At 45.4% G+C, this 17,009-nt stretch overlaps 1 protein-coding gene and 1 non-coding gene across 2 annotated transcripts in view; one reads left to right on the top strand and one right to left on the bottom strand.

Annotated features, from left to right (window-relative positions):
- TECTA (tectorin alpha) overlaps positions 1–17,009 on the bottom strand; it is a 75,871-nt gene that overhangs the window by 20,313 nt on the left and 38,549 nt on the right. The window contains 4 exon segments of the mRNA XM_053594531.1: positions 163–467; positions 2,626–2,918; positions 5,241–5,624; positions 9,516–9,715. Coding sequence (XP_053450506.1) covers positions 163–467; positions 2,626–2,918; positions 5,241–5,624; positions 9,516–9,715 — 1,182 coding nt within the window.
- On the top strand, positions 16,860–16,965 carry LOC128589442 (U6 spliceosomal RNA). Its single transcript, XR_008381016.1, has one exon. It is a non-coding gene; the product is annotated as a U6 spliceosomal RNA (small nuclear RNA).

Here is a 17,009-nt window from a genome sequence, read left to right as displayed (position 1 = left end):
CATCACTGGAAGTGCCCCTGTTGCTGCTCCAACTCCCTCCAACCCTGGCAGCAGTAAACAGGATTATTTACTGCTAGACCCGTCACCTCTATACAAATCAATGCTACCAGCCACGCTGTTCTTTTCACTTAGAAATCCACAGAAATAAAATAATTCTCTTACAGCAATTCTCCTTCTCAATCCATTCGGTGCTCAGGATCCCGAAGGAGCGGCAGGCCTCCCCGTAGGCGGCCAGGGAGCCGCACAGCTGGAACTTCTGGTGGTTGTAGCAGCCATCCAGGTAGCAGGACTCGTAGAAGGGGAGGGGATCGAGAAGCCCGTAGCAGGGCTGGAAGAAGCCCTTCATGTCGGTGAGCTTCAGGCAGTAGCCCTCCCCCTGCATCTTCTGGATGTGAACGTTGTCACACATGGCTGTGTACTGGGAGAACTGCAGCTCGTTGCAGCTGGGGGCAAGAAGGCCGGTCAGACTAAGTGGAGAAAAATCAGCCATCTGAGATCTCCAGGGGAAGGTACACGTCCTCTACCCCTGACGTTAATGCTGCATTCTGATTCCAGCCATCACTACCTACGTGACCACTGGAAAGTCAGATGGACTGGTCTCTCCACCTATCCCTCTAAGAAGGTGAACCTAAAGCAGTAATTCCCATCGTCTGTATCACTGAAATGTAATTGGGGTAAAATAAATAATGGATTGACAGCCAAAGTGCCTCATAAAAGGGGGATATATAAAAATCGTTAATACTTTGATATAACTGATAGATGTAATTGGTATAACTATTAACAGGTATTGATAGAATAACCAATGACTATAATAATAATGATAGTTGGTGATATTAAATATTTAGAAGGAAGTCCCACAAGCCTCCTAAACCAGTTTAGCTATCAGAGACCAAAAGCAAAATAGTCACAAGAAAATTGGTATCCAGCTGATGATGGTTTATAAAAGAAGAAAGGAAGGAAGGGAGGAAAGTAGAGAGGGAGGAAGAGAGGGTGAAAACGTTCAAGCAGAATCATAATTCCTCAGGAAAAACTGAGCCTTGATTATCTTCGGAAATGTCAGAATGGCTGAAACGTGCAAAGTTGTCTTTTTTCTCTCTGTGGGTCAAGGTGTGGCACTCTAGAGAAAGCATCAAATTAGGAATCTGTCTTTGCCACTTTCAAAACTTCCTCATGTAAACTGTTTACTGTTTTAGCTTCTATTTCAACCAGGAAAGAAGAGATAGCTCTGGGTCACACGATTCACAGGATAGTCTAATACATGGTACGTTATTCAGTGTGATATTCTAGAAATTCTAAATTCTAGAAGTTCAGGAGTGTTATTTAGACAAATGGGTACTTAACTACTTAAGCACAAAGGGATCAAGCCATCGTACAAACAAAGTAACAGAGAAGAAAAGCATTTCAATACGTCCAGGAAGGTGTCAACACAATTGAGCAGCCCAGAGGGGCCCTAAATTAAAGACCTTTGGAATACCATGTAACTTAGTCAGATTACTCTGTATCTGTTAGCCAGGGAAAGCAGGCCTGATTTCTAATTGTAAAAAGGTTTTAAAGACCTTTGGAATACCATGTAACTTAGTCAGATTACTCTGTATCTGCTGGCCAGGGAAAGCAGGCCTGATTTCTAATTGTAAAAAGGTTTTCCTGGGCGGCACCTGTGGCTCAGTCGGTCAGGCGCCGGCCCCATATACCAAGGGTGCCAGGTTCAAACCCGGCCCCAGCCAAACTGCAATCAAAAAATAGCCGGGCGTTGTGGCAGGCACCTGTAGTCCCAGCTACTTGGGAGGCTGAGGCAAGAGAATCGCCTAAGCCCAGGAGTTGGAGGTTGCTGTGAGCTGTGTGAGGCCACGGCCCTCTACCGAGGGCAGTAAAGTGAGACTCTGTCTCTACAAAAAAAAAAAAAAAAAAAAAAAGGTTTTCCTGATTCCCACCAACTTCTACCTATCCCACCACAATCGAGCCTTCTGGTAAGAGTCAAGGACACAAAATTAGACCCAGGAACAGGGAGCAAATAACAGCCCTTCTTCTTCTTCTTTTTTTTTTTTTTTTTTTGTAGAGACAGAGTCTCACTTTATGGCCCTCGGTAGAGTGCCGTGGCCTCACACAGCTCACAGCAACCTCCAACTCCTGGGCTTAAGCGATTCTCTTGCCTCAGCCTCCCGAGTAGCTGGGACTACAGGCGCCCGCCACAACGCCCGGCTATTTTTTGGTTGCAGTTTGGCCGGGGCCGGGTTTGAACCCGCCACCCTCGGTATATGGGGCCGGCGCCTTACCCACTGAGCCACAGGCGCCGCCCCCTTCTTCTTCTAAGTCAACTCTTAATTCCATCTGGGTTGCCCAGATCCCAGGTGAGCAGCTAGTCAAGGTTTCAGAGTTCTAATCCTCGGCATGCTCTTCTGTTTAGCCAAGAGCTGGATGACATGAAAATTTACTGTTATATTGTCTAAGCCTAATTCCTTCCTCTGCAGTTCAAGAAATTACTGGGGCCTCTGATCGTTAAAAGCTTGTAAGACCTTTGACTCAGCCCTGTGGGAGAGGAAAAACAGTGCTAAGGAAAGTACTTTCCTCATTTACGTATGTGGGAGGATCTGGGCCACAGAGTCCAGCGTCTGGCACCACACGGACACTCACCTCTTCTGCATGCCATTGGTTTTCCAGCTTTGGGCCAGCACCACGCTGCTCACGACCGGCTTCCCCCGCAAAGTCACATAATCGTCTGTCAGGTCCCCATTGAAGTTTCCACACAGGCCACATACTTTGTTTTGTAGCCTTTCGCTGATGCTGATTTTAATGACGTTGAAACCATTGTAGTGTATCTGGATGTCAGGGCTGGTGTCAATCACCAGAAACCCCTCGCTGCTGTAGATTTTGGTTGCCAAACCAGTTATAAATGGAACATTCACTTGTGTGCCATTTACCTGTTGGAGGGGGAAAAAATGGAGTGATTATGCTTAGACCAGGGGCTGGCAAACTTTTTCAGGGAAGGGTCAGAGAAAACATTTTAGGCTTTATGATCTCTGTTGCAAATATTATGCTCTGTTCTTGGGGCCTGATACACATACCAGCCATAGACAATATATAACAATATGGAAATGATCATTACTATCTTCCAATAAAGCTTTATTTACAAAAGCAGGCAGCAAGCAGATGTGGTCATAGGCCACAGTGTGCCAATCCCCACGCTAGAGTTTAAGGGCACTCACTCATCTTACTGTCCACAGTTCCCCTAAAGGAAGGAGGGGGAAGAGATAAGAAAACACTAGAAAAGCCACAATGAATGGCTATATTTTTTAGATAAAACCTTCCCCAGCATAAACCAATTACTGAAAATGAAATCTCAATCCTGTACCAAGGAGAGTCTAACACAGTTAAAATGAATCTGGGGATCACTGCCATATTTATCATTTTGTTGTTTATAATGTTCAAAGTGGAGGTCCCCCCAGAGGTCTTATAGGCACAGTATTTTCTGCAATTGTCATTTTCCTGCTTTATAACATTTTCTTTTTTAGCCCTTGGGACTGAATATAACATGCTTTCCCCATACTCACAAAATAAAAATTTTACCCACAGGTTATTATTAATAGTAACTATTATTTCTTGGAAAAAAAAAAAAAAAGCAGACACCTTTTCTTTTGCAGTTTTTGGCCAGGGCTGGGTTTGAACCCACCACCTCCGGCATATGAGGTCGGTGCCCTACTCCTTGAGCCACAGGCACCACCCACAGCAGACACCTTTTTAAAAAACAAGTCTTTGCTATTTTGGCTAGCTTGGAGTATTTTCTTCAGCAATGATTTCAGTTTTATTCTCTTAAGTTGTCATTTTCCTTTTTCTAACTCCAGCATGCTGGACCAGTGCTGCTGTGCCTATGCAGGCCAATTTGCAAAAGGAATGAGGATGTCAAAAACAGTAAGGGTTTTTATTGAAGTTAAAAACCAGTATTAAAATCCATATTCTTCCTTTTAGGTTCAACTAGTATTCTGGTCTTTAGCTAGCTCCTAAGCTATTTGATGGCTCTTCATAAAGATACACTCAATACCTGATCATCTTGAGCTGGTGGAGAGTAAATAAACACAGTGAACACGGGATTCCAGACAATATTACTACCGCGTAATACGGGATTCCAGACAATATTAGTACCGCTCTCTTCCCACCCCTCCCTATCTGTGCTCACAGCACTGGGGCCTGGCTCCACCCTTCAAGGGTACCAGGCTTGTTTAGCTGAGAGGCTGGGGTAACTGTCAATAGTTCATTAGAGCAGATGACCTTCTCACCTAGAAGGAATGGAGGGATCTAAGTCAGACAGGGGCTGAAGGGAGATTTACAATCGGTTACATATAAGACTAATATTATTAAGAAACCAGGCAATGGGCCTAAGGAAGAGCCAACTAAAGAGAAATTCACCATGTTCATCCTCCTGTTTCCTTTCACTTAGTATGTCAGCCTGGGGCCCTCTGATAGGGCTGCAAGCGCCATCAGATTTTTACTTGGGCAGATTTTTGTTGTTGTTGTTTTGTTTTGTTTTTAAAGAGTCTCACTTTATCGGCCTCATTAGAGTGCTGTGTCGTCACAGCTCACAGCAACCTCCAACTCCTGGGCTTAGGCAATTCTCTTCCCTCAGCCTCCTGAGTAGATGGGACTACAGGCACCCACCACAACACCCGGTTATTTTGTTGTTGTTGTTGCTGTTGTTGCAATTTGGCCAGGGCCAGGTTTGAACCTGCCATCCTCGGTATGTGGGGCTGGCGCCCTACCCACTGAGCGTCAGGCGCCGCCCATTAGGCAGTTGTTTTTATGGGCAAATGCTTGTTTTCTCTTAGCTTATAGAAAGGACAGCAGAAAAGGAGGGTGGGTCTTAGTACAGGCAGACTGAGCCAAGAATAAATTTAAAGGCTCTTAAAAACAAATGAGATGCTTTTTGGAAATTAACCTGGAGTATAACTGACTTATGTACCATTTTATCACCTGGAGCTCTACGAATACCCATTATTTACTATGGCCCTGAGTCCCTGGGAGTTTCCTACAAAGCCTTTGGCATCTTCAGCAAAGGAAACGAGGCCCATTCTTGGGCTTTAGAAACCTTCTCCTCTGGCTCTTTAAATCTGCTCATCCGTGTAAGGTACATAGGAACCAACAGCCTATCATCCCTCAACTTGGTTATCTGGGAAAGCCACAACGCACGGTCCTCTTGCCAAACCCTGGTCCCCTGGGCCCCTTTATGAGTCAAAACCAGGCGCGGTCACCTTGACCGTGTTCCGGTCGTTGATGAGAATCTGCTCCTCGTTAATGTAGAAGTAGACCGGCGAGATGACGGTGAGGTTGGGCGACGACCACTTGTCGAAGTTGATGATGAGCTGGAAGGAGATGTCGGGTAGCTTCTGGCAGATGGTGGACAGCACGAAGGCGCAGTTGGCGGGGAAGCGCAGGAAGGCGCCGTCGAAGGTGCGGAAGACGCCGCCGCCGGCCGCCAGGCAGTAGGACGTCCTGGTGCTGACGCAGCCGCGCACGCCGTTACGCAGCGCGCACTCCTCGTCCGACTTGCACTGGCGCGGGTCGCACTGGATCAGGTTGCGCCGGAAGCAGCGGCAGCGCCGCGTGCAGTCGCTGTTCCAGAAGAGCTGCTTGGGCTGGAAGAGAAGCGCCATCTGCATTAAACCCAGGCTGCCCTGGGGCCGGGGACCCAAAGCCCAGTCCCCTGGACCCTGTGGCACCAGGCACGACTAACGTGTCCTTACGGGCGCTGGAATCGGCTACAGCCAGCAGCAAAGAGGCCGCCTCCATTCAAACCTTACATCAGGTCCGTGCGATTCAGGTGCCAAACAATACACAATTTAAACTTTATTGGTTTCAATCAAGAAGAACTTTGGAATTGTTATGGCTGGATCATGGACCTAATCACAGCCGATCTGAACGTGCAGCTGTTAGAGGGACAAGGGGAAGTGGAAAAATATTTGGTAGAAATTTTTTACCAGGGAATCTCACTTCCAACAAGTACAAGCTCCACTTCAAAGATGAAATTTAAATTCACTCAAGAATGATAAATTGGCTCTTCAAACCTTAGATAGTGATAACTAACTCTTATGATCAGCCATTTCATCATTTCCCAATCCTCGCTTTTCCCCTGTATCCAAGTCTACATCTAATTTAGTTCTGTTGAAAATTCCTTCATTTCTGCATGTCCTGAATAGGACAGAGCCAGTGAACAGCTAGAGCCCAAGAAAGGAAAGTTCTGGGATCAGGACCACCTGGGTTTTGGTTCCTGCTCTATCTCCCTATGAGTGCCAAGCACTGTTACTAACCTCCCAGAATGTCAGTTTGCTCACCTCTAAATCGGAGATGATAATGTCTTACAGGGCTGTTGTGAAGATTAAAGTAAATAAGACAGGTAAAGCACATTGCCTGGCATGAAGTCATCACTCAATAAATAGTAGCTGCTGTTATGAGTAGAACTGCTCCTCCTCCTTTAGCTGGTGAAGAAATTACATAAAATACCTACAACATAGCATAGCCTTGGTTGGATTCAGCTATTGTTTTCTGTTCTTCCCAAAGAGGCAACAATCTGCAGAAACAACTCTATTTAGAGTTTGTATTATTGATCTTGCACTTGGTCTAGCCTAAGAGTTCAGGAAACTGTTGGACATCAGTTGTAATTGTTCATGTGGTCCCGACAAGCAGACTGTGTCCTGGAGATGTGGGCACTCAATACATTATTATGTGGGCACTCAACGGACTGAAATAGGGCTCTTCAGACAAGATGTTTCACCAGCACAGAAAGGCCTACGTTTCTCTCTGGTCAGTTTTCTGCTTTAAATATAAACCTGTGAAAAGCCTGGATGTCAACTCCAGATGTGATTCAGATCCGAGGGTGAACGTCTCCTCCATCTAGGGCACTTCAAGGCATTGTGACTGATTCTTTCATCCTCAAAGTGAAGCAGTTCCTGGGACCAAGCCTTCTCTCCCTTCAGACCTATATAACATATTCTGGGTGCCAGCAGCCTCACAAATCAACTTCATTTCTCTTATCAGATTTATAGAGTAACTGAGTGGATGGTCTGACCTCTCTCTGATAAGAAGTCAGATGTTACATTGGTGGAAAGAGAAAAATAACCTGCTGTATGTGGAGATGATCATGGGTAAATAACTCATCCACAAGAGAACTTCATCACGACTCTTGCATTATAGTAAAGCGGCTGGCCTGATGCCACTTTCTTTACCTTCATTAGACATGACGCCAGCTGGGTGATTACCCTACCTGCTAATGATTAGATAAATTCTCTTTTTATTTCCAAAGAAATTCTCTTTATAAACAATCCCCCAAGCTTGTTTGAGTTGTGGCAAGTAGAATGTGGATTATTTGTTCTGTGAGTCTGATACTTCCCGGATATAAGCTATTGTCAGAATCCACTGACTTTCTGATGAAAAACTGGTAATAATGTTTATCCTGTAGTTCTAATAGCTGCCAAGAGTTACACCAAGAGTAACTGAGAGTTCCAAGAGCTTTTATATGCATCATTTCATTAACGTGCCTGGATTTTTTTATTTACAAAATGTTTCTCACGAGAATAACAAAACAACAATAACAATAGCAGCTACCAATTATTGAATGACTAGATGCCAGGTTCTAGGCTAGGCACTTGGCATACATTATTTATACAATAACCCTACTGAGTTGGTATCATTAGCCACATTTCATTCGTGGAGAAATGATGCACCTTGCTCAGGGTCACGCCCCCAGCTAGGATGAAACCAGGTGTCACTCCATTATGCCACCCTGACACTCAGGATCTCTGTTAAGGGTGCATTACGCAGGTGACAGATAGATACATTTTGGTAAACCTCCGGGCTGGTGAGCAGAGTGCTTTTTCAGTTTTGAGCCTGTTTATATCTTCTCTCATATTGTGAGAAAACTGAATTTATTATTATTTTCTTCCACATGTTGTGCCTTTTCCTTTCAAATAATATTTCTAAGGGCTCATTTCAACATCACTTCTCCCAAGAAGTCAGCTTTTATTAGTTCTGCCATTTTACTTCACTCCTTACCTGTCTCTCTAATACAGCATTTAAATAAATTCTCCACAGAAAATGAAATTGAAGTCAACTTCCACATTCCTTTTATTTATTCCCACAGTAAAGACAACTTAGTTGTTCTTGAGCAAGCAATGCATCTTTACAAAAAGGAGACATTATTTATTTTTTGCCTAGTTGATTTCCAATTCAGACGCTTTAATTAGATTTCTTTTAAATGCTACTCTTCTTTTTCCGCTTAAAATTGATTAGCTCTGCGGGGTATTATTTTTCACTTGTTGATATGCTATTTTGTAATTGTTCTTTTGTTCTTTAAAGTACATTCTTTTTTCTTTCTGCACAGATTTTTAAGTTCCTTAAGGCTGGGAACTTGCTTTCTCATTCCCTACAATACCACCAGCATATTGATTCCCAAATAGCAGATACTCAACTGTGTACTCACCAGCATAAGGTTTTGATGTCATTTAAACACAAAATGTGCTTGGTGGCTACTTCGTACCTTTTCTAGGCAAGAGCTTTCCTAGCTTAGTATTATGGAACATGAAGAAAAATCACAAAGTCTGAAAAGTAAAATGATTTAGTGAGCTAATATCTGAGAAATCCCTACAAAGGGCCAGCTTCATCAGCTCTGAGTTTAAGCCCCACAGAGAGAGAAGCAGAGGGTGGGACGCAAGGTCACCAGCAATAAAACAGTCCAGACCAAACTCTGGGGGACGATGTCGGGGTGACAAATGACCTACACAGAGAGGGTATGCTTAGCTATTCTCACAGAGCTTCAGAAGCCACAGAGGGAAGGCCGCTGGGCCCAGCCTCAAGCTTCATATTTTCCAGTGAAAAACGTCCTTCGCTAAGACAGCTACAAACGTCAGATTTACAGCCATGGTATTTCCAAACTAGAGCCATATCCAAAGCTTGCTAACTAAGATTTACAAGAGAGGAAATCAGAGGGGCCTGGGCTCAGGCGTAGGCATGGACAAGAGAGAAACACAAGTGTGAGTGAGGACTGGGCAGTGCCTGGAGAGGGAGGAGGACAGAGGTGGGCAGAGGGGAGGGCTGGGGGTGGGTGGGAGGAGGGCATGGGGTGGGGACGGCCGAGAGAGGAGGGAGGGCCGAGGGGGGAGGAAGGAGAGCAGGAGGAAAGGGGGAGGGCTTGTGGGGGGAGGGCCTAGTAGGGGAGGGAGGAAAGCGGGTGTGGGGGAGGGAGGGCCAAAGAGGGCAGAGGGGGAGGGGGAGGGTTAGGGGGAGGGAGGAAGGCAGATGGGGGAGGGAGGAGGGCAGGGGGAGAGGGAGGGCCGAGTAGGAGAGGGCGGAGGGCAGAGGGGGAGGGGAGGCCCAGGTGCTTTTCCAGACCTGACACGCAGTGTGCGAGGGCACCACGGGCAGCCCACGTGCACCGATCTCTGGCGAGGCTGGCCGGTCAGTTTGGCCCCCACCGCTGAGAGCTGGAGGGAACCCGCTCACTGGCCAGCAGGCCCGGGCCGGCCGCCTCCTACCTCGTAGTATTTGCCGTCGGCGTAGCAGCCGCAGCTGTGCGGCAGGATGCAGCTCCTGCCGTTGAGCACGTAGCCCGCGTCGCACTGGCAGCCCTCCACGCAGTAGTGGTTGCAGTCACTTTTCAGGCGGATGGCGGCGCAGCGCGGCTGGCACACGCTCACGCAGCTCTCGTAGTGGCTGTTGGGGGGGCAGGTGACGGCTGGAACAGAAGAGATAAGTCAAGATTTCCCACACCCGCGGGCGCCGCAACTGGCCTGCTCTCGGTGGCCAGGGCTCCAGCGGTCAGGGCGGCCCGGGGCCTGAAGCCCACTCTGGGCCTGCCCGCCCCGCCCCTGCCCTCTGCTCAGCAGCGCCTCCACCGGGCTCAGCACCGAGTGCAGGTGCGAGGTGCTGGCCCCTCAGGGGATCTTTGTCCTCTGCTCAGCCTCCAGTCTGAGAGCTTCTGTTTCCTGCCATCCTAAGGCCACCTCCAATGTGATCTCCACTTCACGTAGGCCTGTCACCCCATGACAGGGCACCCACGCTCCCTCCTGCCTGTAGAGCCTCACTCACTGACCTCCCCTGGCCATGGCCCTCTGCACCCTCTCAACCTGCCCAAATCCCTTGTTCTTCAAGTCCTGGTGGGAGTCCCGTCTTATCCGTACAGCTCCCCAGTCTTAATCATGCCAACTCATCGTCACCTCAGAACTTCTTCAGAACCTTTTGTCAAACAAGAGCTTTATCCACAGTAGACCCTGGAGCCCCAACGATCTTCGAGAAAGCAAAGGTTCACTGTGCACCTGTGGAAACTGGCATGTCAATCGTATCCTGCCATTTTCCAAATGCATCTAGCTGCTTCTATGGAAAGCAGCAGTTGAGTTATGTAGGCTCTCTGGGCCTCAGCTCCTGCACACAGCTCATGGCTGGTTGCAAGGGATTGAGTTTGTGTGCTCAGAACGGTGCCCGAGATGACAGTATTCACTAAGAATTAGCCAATCCTTAAAAGGCAGGGTTGCTTAAAACGTTTTCCAGGAGACATTATCTTAATAGATATATACCAAAAACATTACTGCTATTATATAACTTCTAACTCTGTAACACATACGGTATGTATTTTAGGGGGTTATTTTATTTCTAAGATTATCTAGTGGGGTAACATGTACTTCTGGAGTGCACAGTTCTATGGATTTTAACACATGTAGAGATTCCTGTGGTTATAGGTTAACCAAATATATTATCAATTTTTAAAAACACTTTGTTTTTTTTTGTTTTGTTTTGTTTTTTGAGACAGAGTCTCAAGCTGGGTAGAGTGCTATGATGTCACAGCTCACAGCAGCCTCCAACTCTTGAGCTCAAGAGTTCTCCTGCCTCAATTTTTCTATTTTTGGTAGAGACAGGGGCTTGCTTTTGCTCAGACTGGTCTCGAACTCTTGAGCGAAAGCAATCCACCCGCCTCGGCCTTCCAGAGTGCTTGGATTACAGGTGTGGGCCTGCAATCCACACCTGTAGTCGAACCTGTGCACCCAGCCAGCACTTTCCCATAAGACCTGCCTGTAGTAACAAATGAGAACCATGCAGGTTAAAGTTTGATGAAAAGGCAACCTTTGTTAGCAAATTAGAGACAATTCTCCTAGAAATTGTTTACGCTGCACCAGCACCCGTTCGTGTGTGTGTGTGCACAAGCATGCGTGTGTTCCCTGCTCACTTTTTATATAAATAAAATAAATAGCATAATATATACACATTTCTGCTCATTGCTTTTTCATGACAAGATTTCTTCCATTTAGCCTCAAATTATTGTCTTTGCACTGCTGTTTGGTGTGAGTAGTTTATGCTGATACTGCAGGAAACATCTCTGTACATATATCTTTGCCCTCATGAGTAAGAGAATCTGAAGAATAAATTCCTCAGTCAAAGGATACGAATGCCATTGAGCTGCCCTCCAAAAAGGCTGTACGAATTCATCTTCCTATCAGGCTGTATGAGGTTTGTTTTCCTACGTCCTTGCTAATTGTTCATTACTGAACTTTCTGATTCTTGGTACTATAAAAGGTAAAAATGTTGTATGTGCTATCTCTTTATTTAGTTTGCATTTCTTTCTGAGGTTCAACATCTTTTTGATTGGTTTATAATCCATTCATATGCCCTTTTCTGTGACTTGTCTTTTCATATCCTTTGCAGATTTTGTCATTGAAATTTTTTATTATTAAATTGTAAAAGCTCTTTTTAAATGAAAATAGACTGTGGTATGTTATATGTGTTACAAAATGCCATTTGTCTTTTGACTACTTTTTAAAAATTGTTGTACAATTTTTGTTTCTGATTATATCTTTGCCATGCAGAGATGTAAAATTTTAGTGTGATCAAATTTATTGAGTTTTCCCGTATAGCTTTGTTTTGTTTGTTTCTTTGTTTTTGAGACAGAGTCTCACTCTGTCACCCTGGGAAGAGTGCTGTGACGTCATAGCTCACAGCAATCTCAAACTCTTGGGATCAAGCCATCCTCTTACTTCAGCCTCCAAGTAGCTGGGACTACAGGCGCCTGCCACAACAGCCCAGCTATTTTCTACTTTTAGTAGAGACGTGTGTGTGTGTGCGTGTGTGTGTGTGTCTCTCGCTTTTGCTCAGGCTGGTCTCAAACTCCTGAGTTAAGTGATCCATCTATCTCAGCTTCCCAGAGTGCTGGGATTACAGGTGTGAGCCACTGTGCCCAGCCTCCCTTGTAGCTTCAAATGCTATGTTCAGAAATATCCTCTCTGCTGCAAGATTACCAAAAAACAAAACAAACAAAAACACACAAAAAACCTGCTCTGTTTTCTTCTAGTACTTTTATAAAACTTTTGTTCTGTTAGGATTTTATTCTGGAATGAAAAAGGAAGGAGGGGTTTAGCCTTTTCACAGCTAATTTTTCCTTCATCCCTTTACTATTTATTCACTGAATAATAATTAATAAATACACATTCACATACAGTGATTTGAAAGGCCAGCTTTAACATGTACCATTTCCTCTTTAGCATCTGGACTTGTTTCTGGTCTTTCTCATCTTTCCACTGGTTGGTCTTTCTGTTCCTGTGCCAGTATGAACTTGTTTTATTTTTAACTGGTTGAACTTATGCAAGTACCAGCATTAACAGTGACTGAAGGTCTACAAGACATTGTAATATCGGGAAGAGGTACTACCAATTTAGAGATGCTCATTATTCTTTAAGGTATTTCAAAAGGGGATTATTTTCCCAACTAGACTATAAACACATATTTTATCTTTTTTATTCTCCTATGGGTCACAAAACAATGCTGAGAACGTGGCAGATGGTTAAGAAACATTTGGTTCATGAAAACAAACTTTCAAATTCCCAATACCGATTCACTGCTTCTCTCTCCCCCACACATAAAGAGCTGGGAGTTGTGGAGTAATGCCCCGCGCTCTGCACCTGAGTTGGTACCAGGATCAAGAATGTGTCTCTGCCATGGCCAGCAGAGCAAGTTAGCATTTGTGCCTTGGGTGGGCGGCAGGATGAATGGCTCCCCCCCTGAAAAGCAATCAAGGCTAACAGAATGGACAAAGGTTTTGGAATCTGACTAATGTGGGTTTGAAGCCTGGTTCTGCCACTAACTAGCAGTGGCCCTGGTGGCAGGTTGCTCATGTACTTACCCTCTCTAAATGTCTGTTTTCTCACCTATAAAATGGGGACAATAGGATCTATATCATTAAGTAGAAATCAAGACAATAAAATGAGATACAATTTGTAAAGCTCCTCATACAATGGGGCTGGTACTTCAATAATCCCTCTGGTACTAATGATAGTAGTTGTAGTAGTAGTAGAAATTTTTTTTTAGTAGAAATTTTTTTTTTAAAGAATTTATTAACCTTGGCGCCTGTAGCACAGTGGTTATGGTGCCAGCCACGTATACTGAGGGTGGTGGGTTTGAACCCGGCCCAGACCAACTAAACAACTGCAACAAAAAAATAGCTGGGCGTTGTGGTGGGCACCTGTAGTCCCAGCTACTCAGGAGGCTGAGGCAAGAGAATCACTTAAGCCCAAGAGTTGGAGGTTGCTGTGAGCTGTGACACCATGGCACTCTACCCAATGTGACATAGTGAGACTTTGTCTCAAAAAAAAAAAAAAAAGAATTTATTAGATGTGCAGAGAAATATGTAAGAAAAACCCTAATTATCGGACTTTAAATCCAGGGCTCTCAAGTAGTAAAAGCTGCCTCTGATAGAAGGGAAAATGCTGATGATAACCACCTTGGACTGACCACTTACCAGACGTCAGGCACCGGGTGTCCAGAGTCACAGGGGCAGCACTGCATAGCCAGGACAGCACTGTCTCTGCAGCCACTTTCTATGTTACCCAAGCCATTGTCCTTGGGAAAGTTTCTTAATTCCTCTTCTAGAAAAGAGGACTATGAATAGTCCCGACTTTGCAGGGTTGCCGTGAGGATAAACATGTGAGTACCAGATCGCACTCAGAACAGGGCCAGGCACGTAGCGAGCGCTAAGGAGCTGTCATCTCTTTACTATTTTCTTCTCTTACTATACTCTCACCATCTGGCACTCTCATGTAAGCCCCCTATTAAGGGACTGAAGGAATGATAGACACAGCTAATGAATTTTAGGGAGGGGTTAGTAATGAAGACAATTTACCTTCCCTTCTCCCCTCTAAGCCTATCTATTCAACTTGGGTGAAGAGGTTTTCCAATGTGTTTACCGATTAGGTAATTGAGTCATAAATTATCCCATTGATAGGAACAGCCAAATCATTGAAAAACACTAGCATTCTACCTTGTTACCAATAAAGCTCAAGTTTAATGGTTTAACCCCTTTTCTCCTGAAAGCGCCATTTCTTCTATCTCAGTGTGTATAAGTGTGGAGTTGGGTTCATTTTTAATAGAATGGGAGGTGGAGGGTAGGGGGAAGAATCAGTCCTGCCCTCACTGCCCAGAGGTTGGAGTCCCATGAAAACAATCAAAAACTAGCCTATTCTTGAGCTGAATGGCTGAGTTGGGACTCCAATCCTACAGCTTTTCTCTCTCTGCTTTTGAAACTCAAAACGGAAAACTAAGCTGCCTCTCACTGCACGACCCCACGCCCATCTCCACCCACATACTATCTTTAAAGTATGCTTGTTTCCCCTCTTATTTTAGTTTTTCTTTTTGCCATCCATTACCACCATCTTCTCGGGTGCTCTAACTTCTGGATCATTGTCCTGTCTTGAAATGCCAAGGTAGGAGAAGGCCTACCTCTCCCAATGATGGGAACAATTCTAAGCTACCTGCTAGTCCTGCTGTGCCAGCTGGGGATATGCTGGTGGGCGGACAAGGCCAAGGTGAAAGACAGACACAGTTCTGAGTGCCATGGGCAGAGCTCCCCACTACCAGTTAGCCAGTGTGGAGAGAACGTTACCAAGGCTTGGAGGGAACATGGAGGAGGGACGAGCACAGGGTACCTGGTGGAAGGGATAGGAGAACAAGAAAAACCATGCTCACACCCTTTCCCCTTAGCCAGGCTCTATGGGACTGGGTTGGTCTTCCTTGGAGGTAAAGTTATGGGGTTGGTTAACTCAATTCCTTTTCCTTCCCATAAGTGACAGAAATTGAGTTCCATCAATTGGGGTGAGAGTTTCTGGCAATAGTCTCTTAAAAATTAGCCTCCTCTCTGCGTTTCCCTGTTTGTTGCAGCTAGAAGCAAAGTTGCAGCCCTACCTGGTGTCCTCATCCCAGCCACCGCGAGGGTGGGAAGGTAGTGAGCACAGCTTTGCTGCAGGTAAAGAGGGGAGTAACCCTCTCTCACAGGTCTCAAGAGGAAACAGGCTGAGCCTCCCCTACCAGACTGTTTCCCATCCTGCACCACGTTTAGGCCTCTGGGTCCAGAGCCTGGATTTCTTTTTTTTTTTTGGCCAGGGCTGGGTTTGAACCCACCAACTCTGGGGACCGGCGCCCTACTCCTTGAGCTGCAGGCGCCACCCTCAGAGCCTGGATTTCTGATTTAGAGGAACGCAAGCTCTCTTGTCCTGTGGGCTGACGTCAACAAATCCATAGTAGCTCTGGGGATTTATCTAGAATCAAGCTCTTTTATAGGCCAATCTGTCTGTATAGTAACCATTACAGCGACCATCCTCCCACTGGGGACTGAGGTTGGATGAAATGGGGTTGGCATCTATTCCCCTCGTTGCCCCCTCCCCTGCTTCCTCCACGGTCTACATGAATGCAATTAATGGACTGTAAACCACAAGACTGTTCTGGTTTTTCACCTCAATCTTCCAGGATGAACAAGGGAGTTGATTCCTTGGGGACCCTGCTGTGTCACTTACTTAGAGTTCTTTGTATTCAGGATCAGTTTGTAGCTTTTCTTTACAGTCAGAAATTCTAAAAGAAATTTACTATAGCACTAAGATTTGAGATGGGAAAACAGACCAGTGTAGGTTAGCCAATGACCAGCAGTGGTTTCTCCATCCAACTTTTTCCTATACTTATGTGCAGATTATGCTCGTACATAGGACACCAAGAAAGTATAGGGGCTGGGAGCAGGGGCTTCAGGTTAGAAGATCAAGTCATGACTTTGCCGCAGAGATTATATGACCATAGGCAAGTTCTTTAACTCCTCTGAGTCTCAGTTTCTCCCTTATTAATTCAGTTATTGAGAAGAATAAATGAAATCATGCTGATAAGGTATTTAGCACTGGGCTTGGCTCAGACCTAGCCATTAATATAACCATGCCACTTAGCATGCAGAATGTGCTGGCCTTTCAATTCCCTAATTTGATCCTCCTGACTTCTCTGTAGCACAAATGGCATAGGCAGCATTACCCTGGCTCTAGAGAGTGGGAACCTGAGCTCCAGGAAGAAGACACATTGCTCAAGGTCACACAAATCCTTAAGGACAGAGTCAAGGCTAGAATCCAGGGGCTCTAATTACTTCTGTAATGTACTCTTAATATTACACTATGTGTCACAAGCACAAGGACTGAAGCACGACAGACATGAATCAAACAGAATAACACACTTAGAGAAGGCACATAAATGATCAACACAATGATGGCCCCATGAGTTCCTGGAACTAACTAAGTAACTCTTCTCCCATTCATTTCTTGTTAATGTTTTACCATGCACTTGCTGAGTCCAAATGCCATGTATGATGTGCTGTGCTCTGTATACATGATCGTATTTCATCATCAGGGTAACCCATGAAATAAGGGGTATTAACCCCATCCTACAGATAAGGAAATGGGAGGCTTACATATCATGCTTCAGATAACCAATGCAATTCCAAAGGGTATATCCTTAAATTGCCTACTCAATGTGTTCTGACTTCTGTGGAGGTAGAAGACTGGCCCCCCACACAATCAAGAATGAGGAGATATGTGCTGGCTTCGGCAGCATGTATTATAGAATTGGAACGATACAGGGAAGATTAGCGTGGTCCCATGCAAGGACGGCACTCAAGAATGAGGACAGAGGACAGGTGTGGTGGCTCACACCTGTAATCCTAGTACTCTGGGAGGCCCCTAGCA

Source organism: Nycticebus coucang, chromosome 6 (genome assembly GCF_027406575.1).
Source record: "Nycticebus coucang isolate mNycCou1 chromosome 6, mNycCou1.pri, whole genome shotgun sequence".
In the NCBI taxonomy this organism is placed as follows: domain Eukaryota; kingdom Metazoa; phylum Chordata; class Mammalia; order Primates; family Lorisidae; genus Nycticebus; species Nycticebus coucang.
The sequence above is the reverse complement of the archived record's forward strand: the minus strand, read 5'-3'. Positions and strand labels throughout refer to the sequence as shown.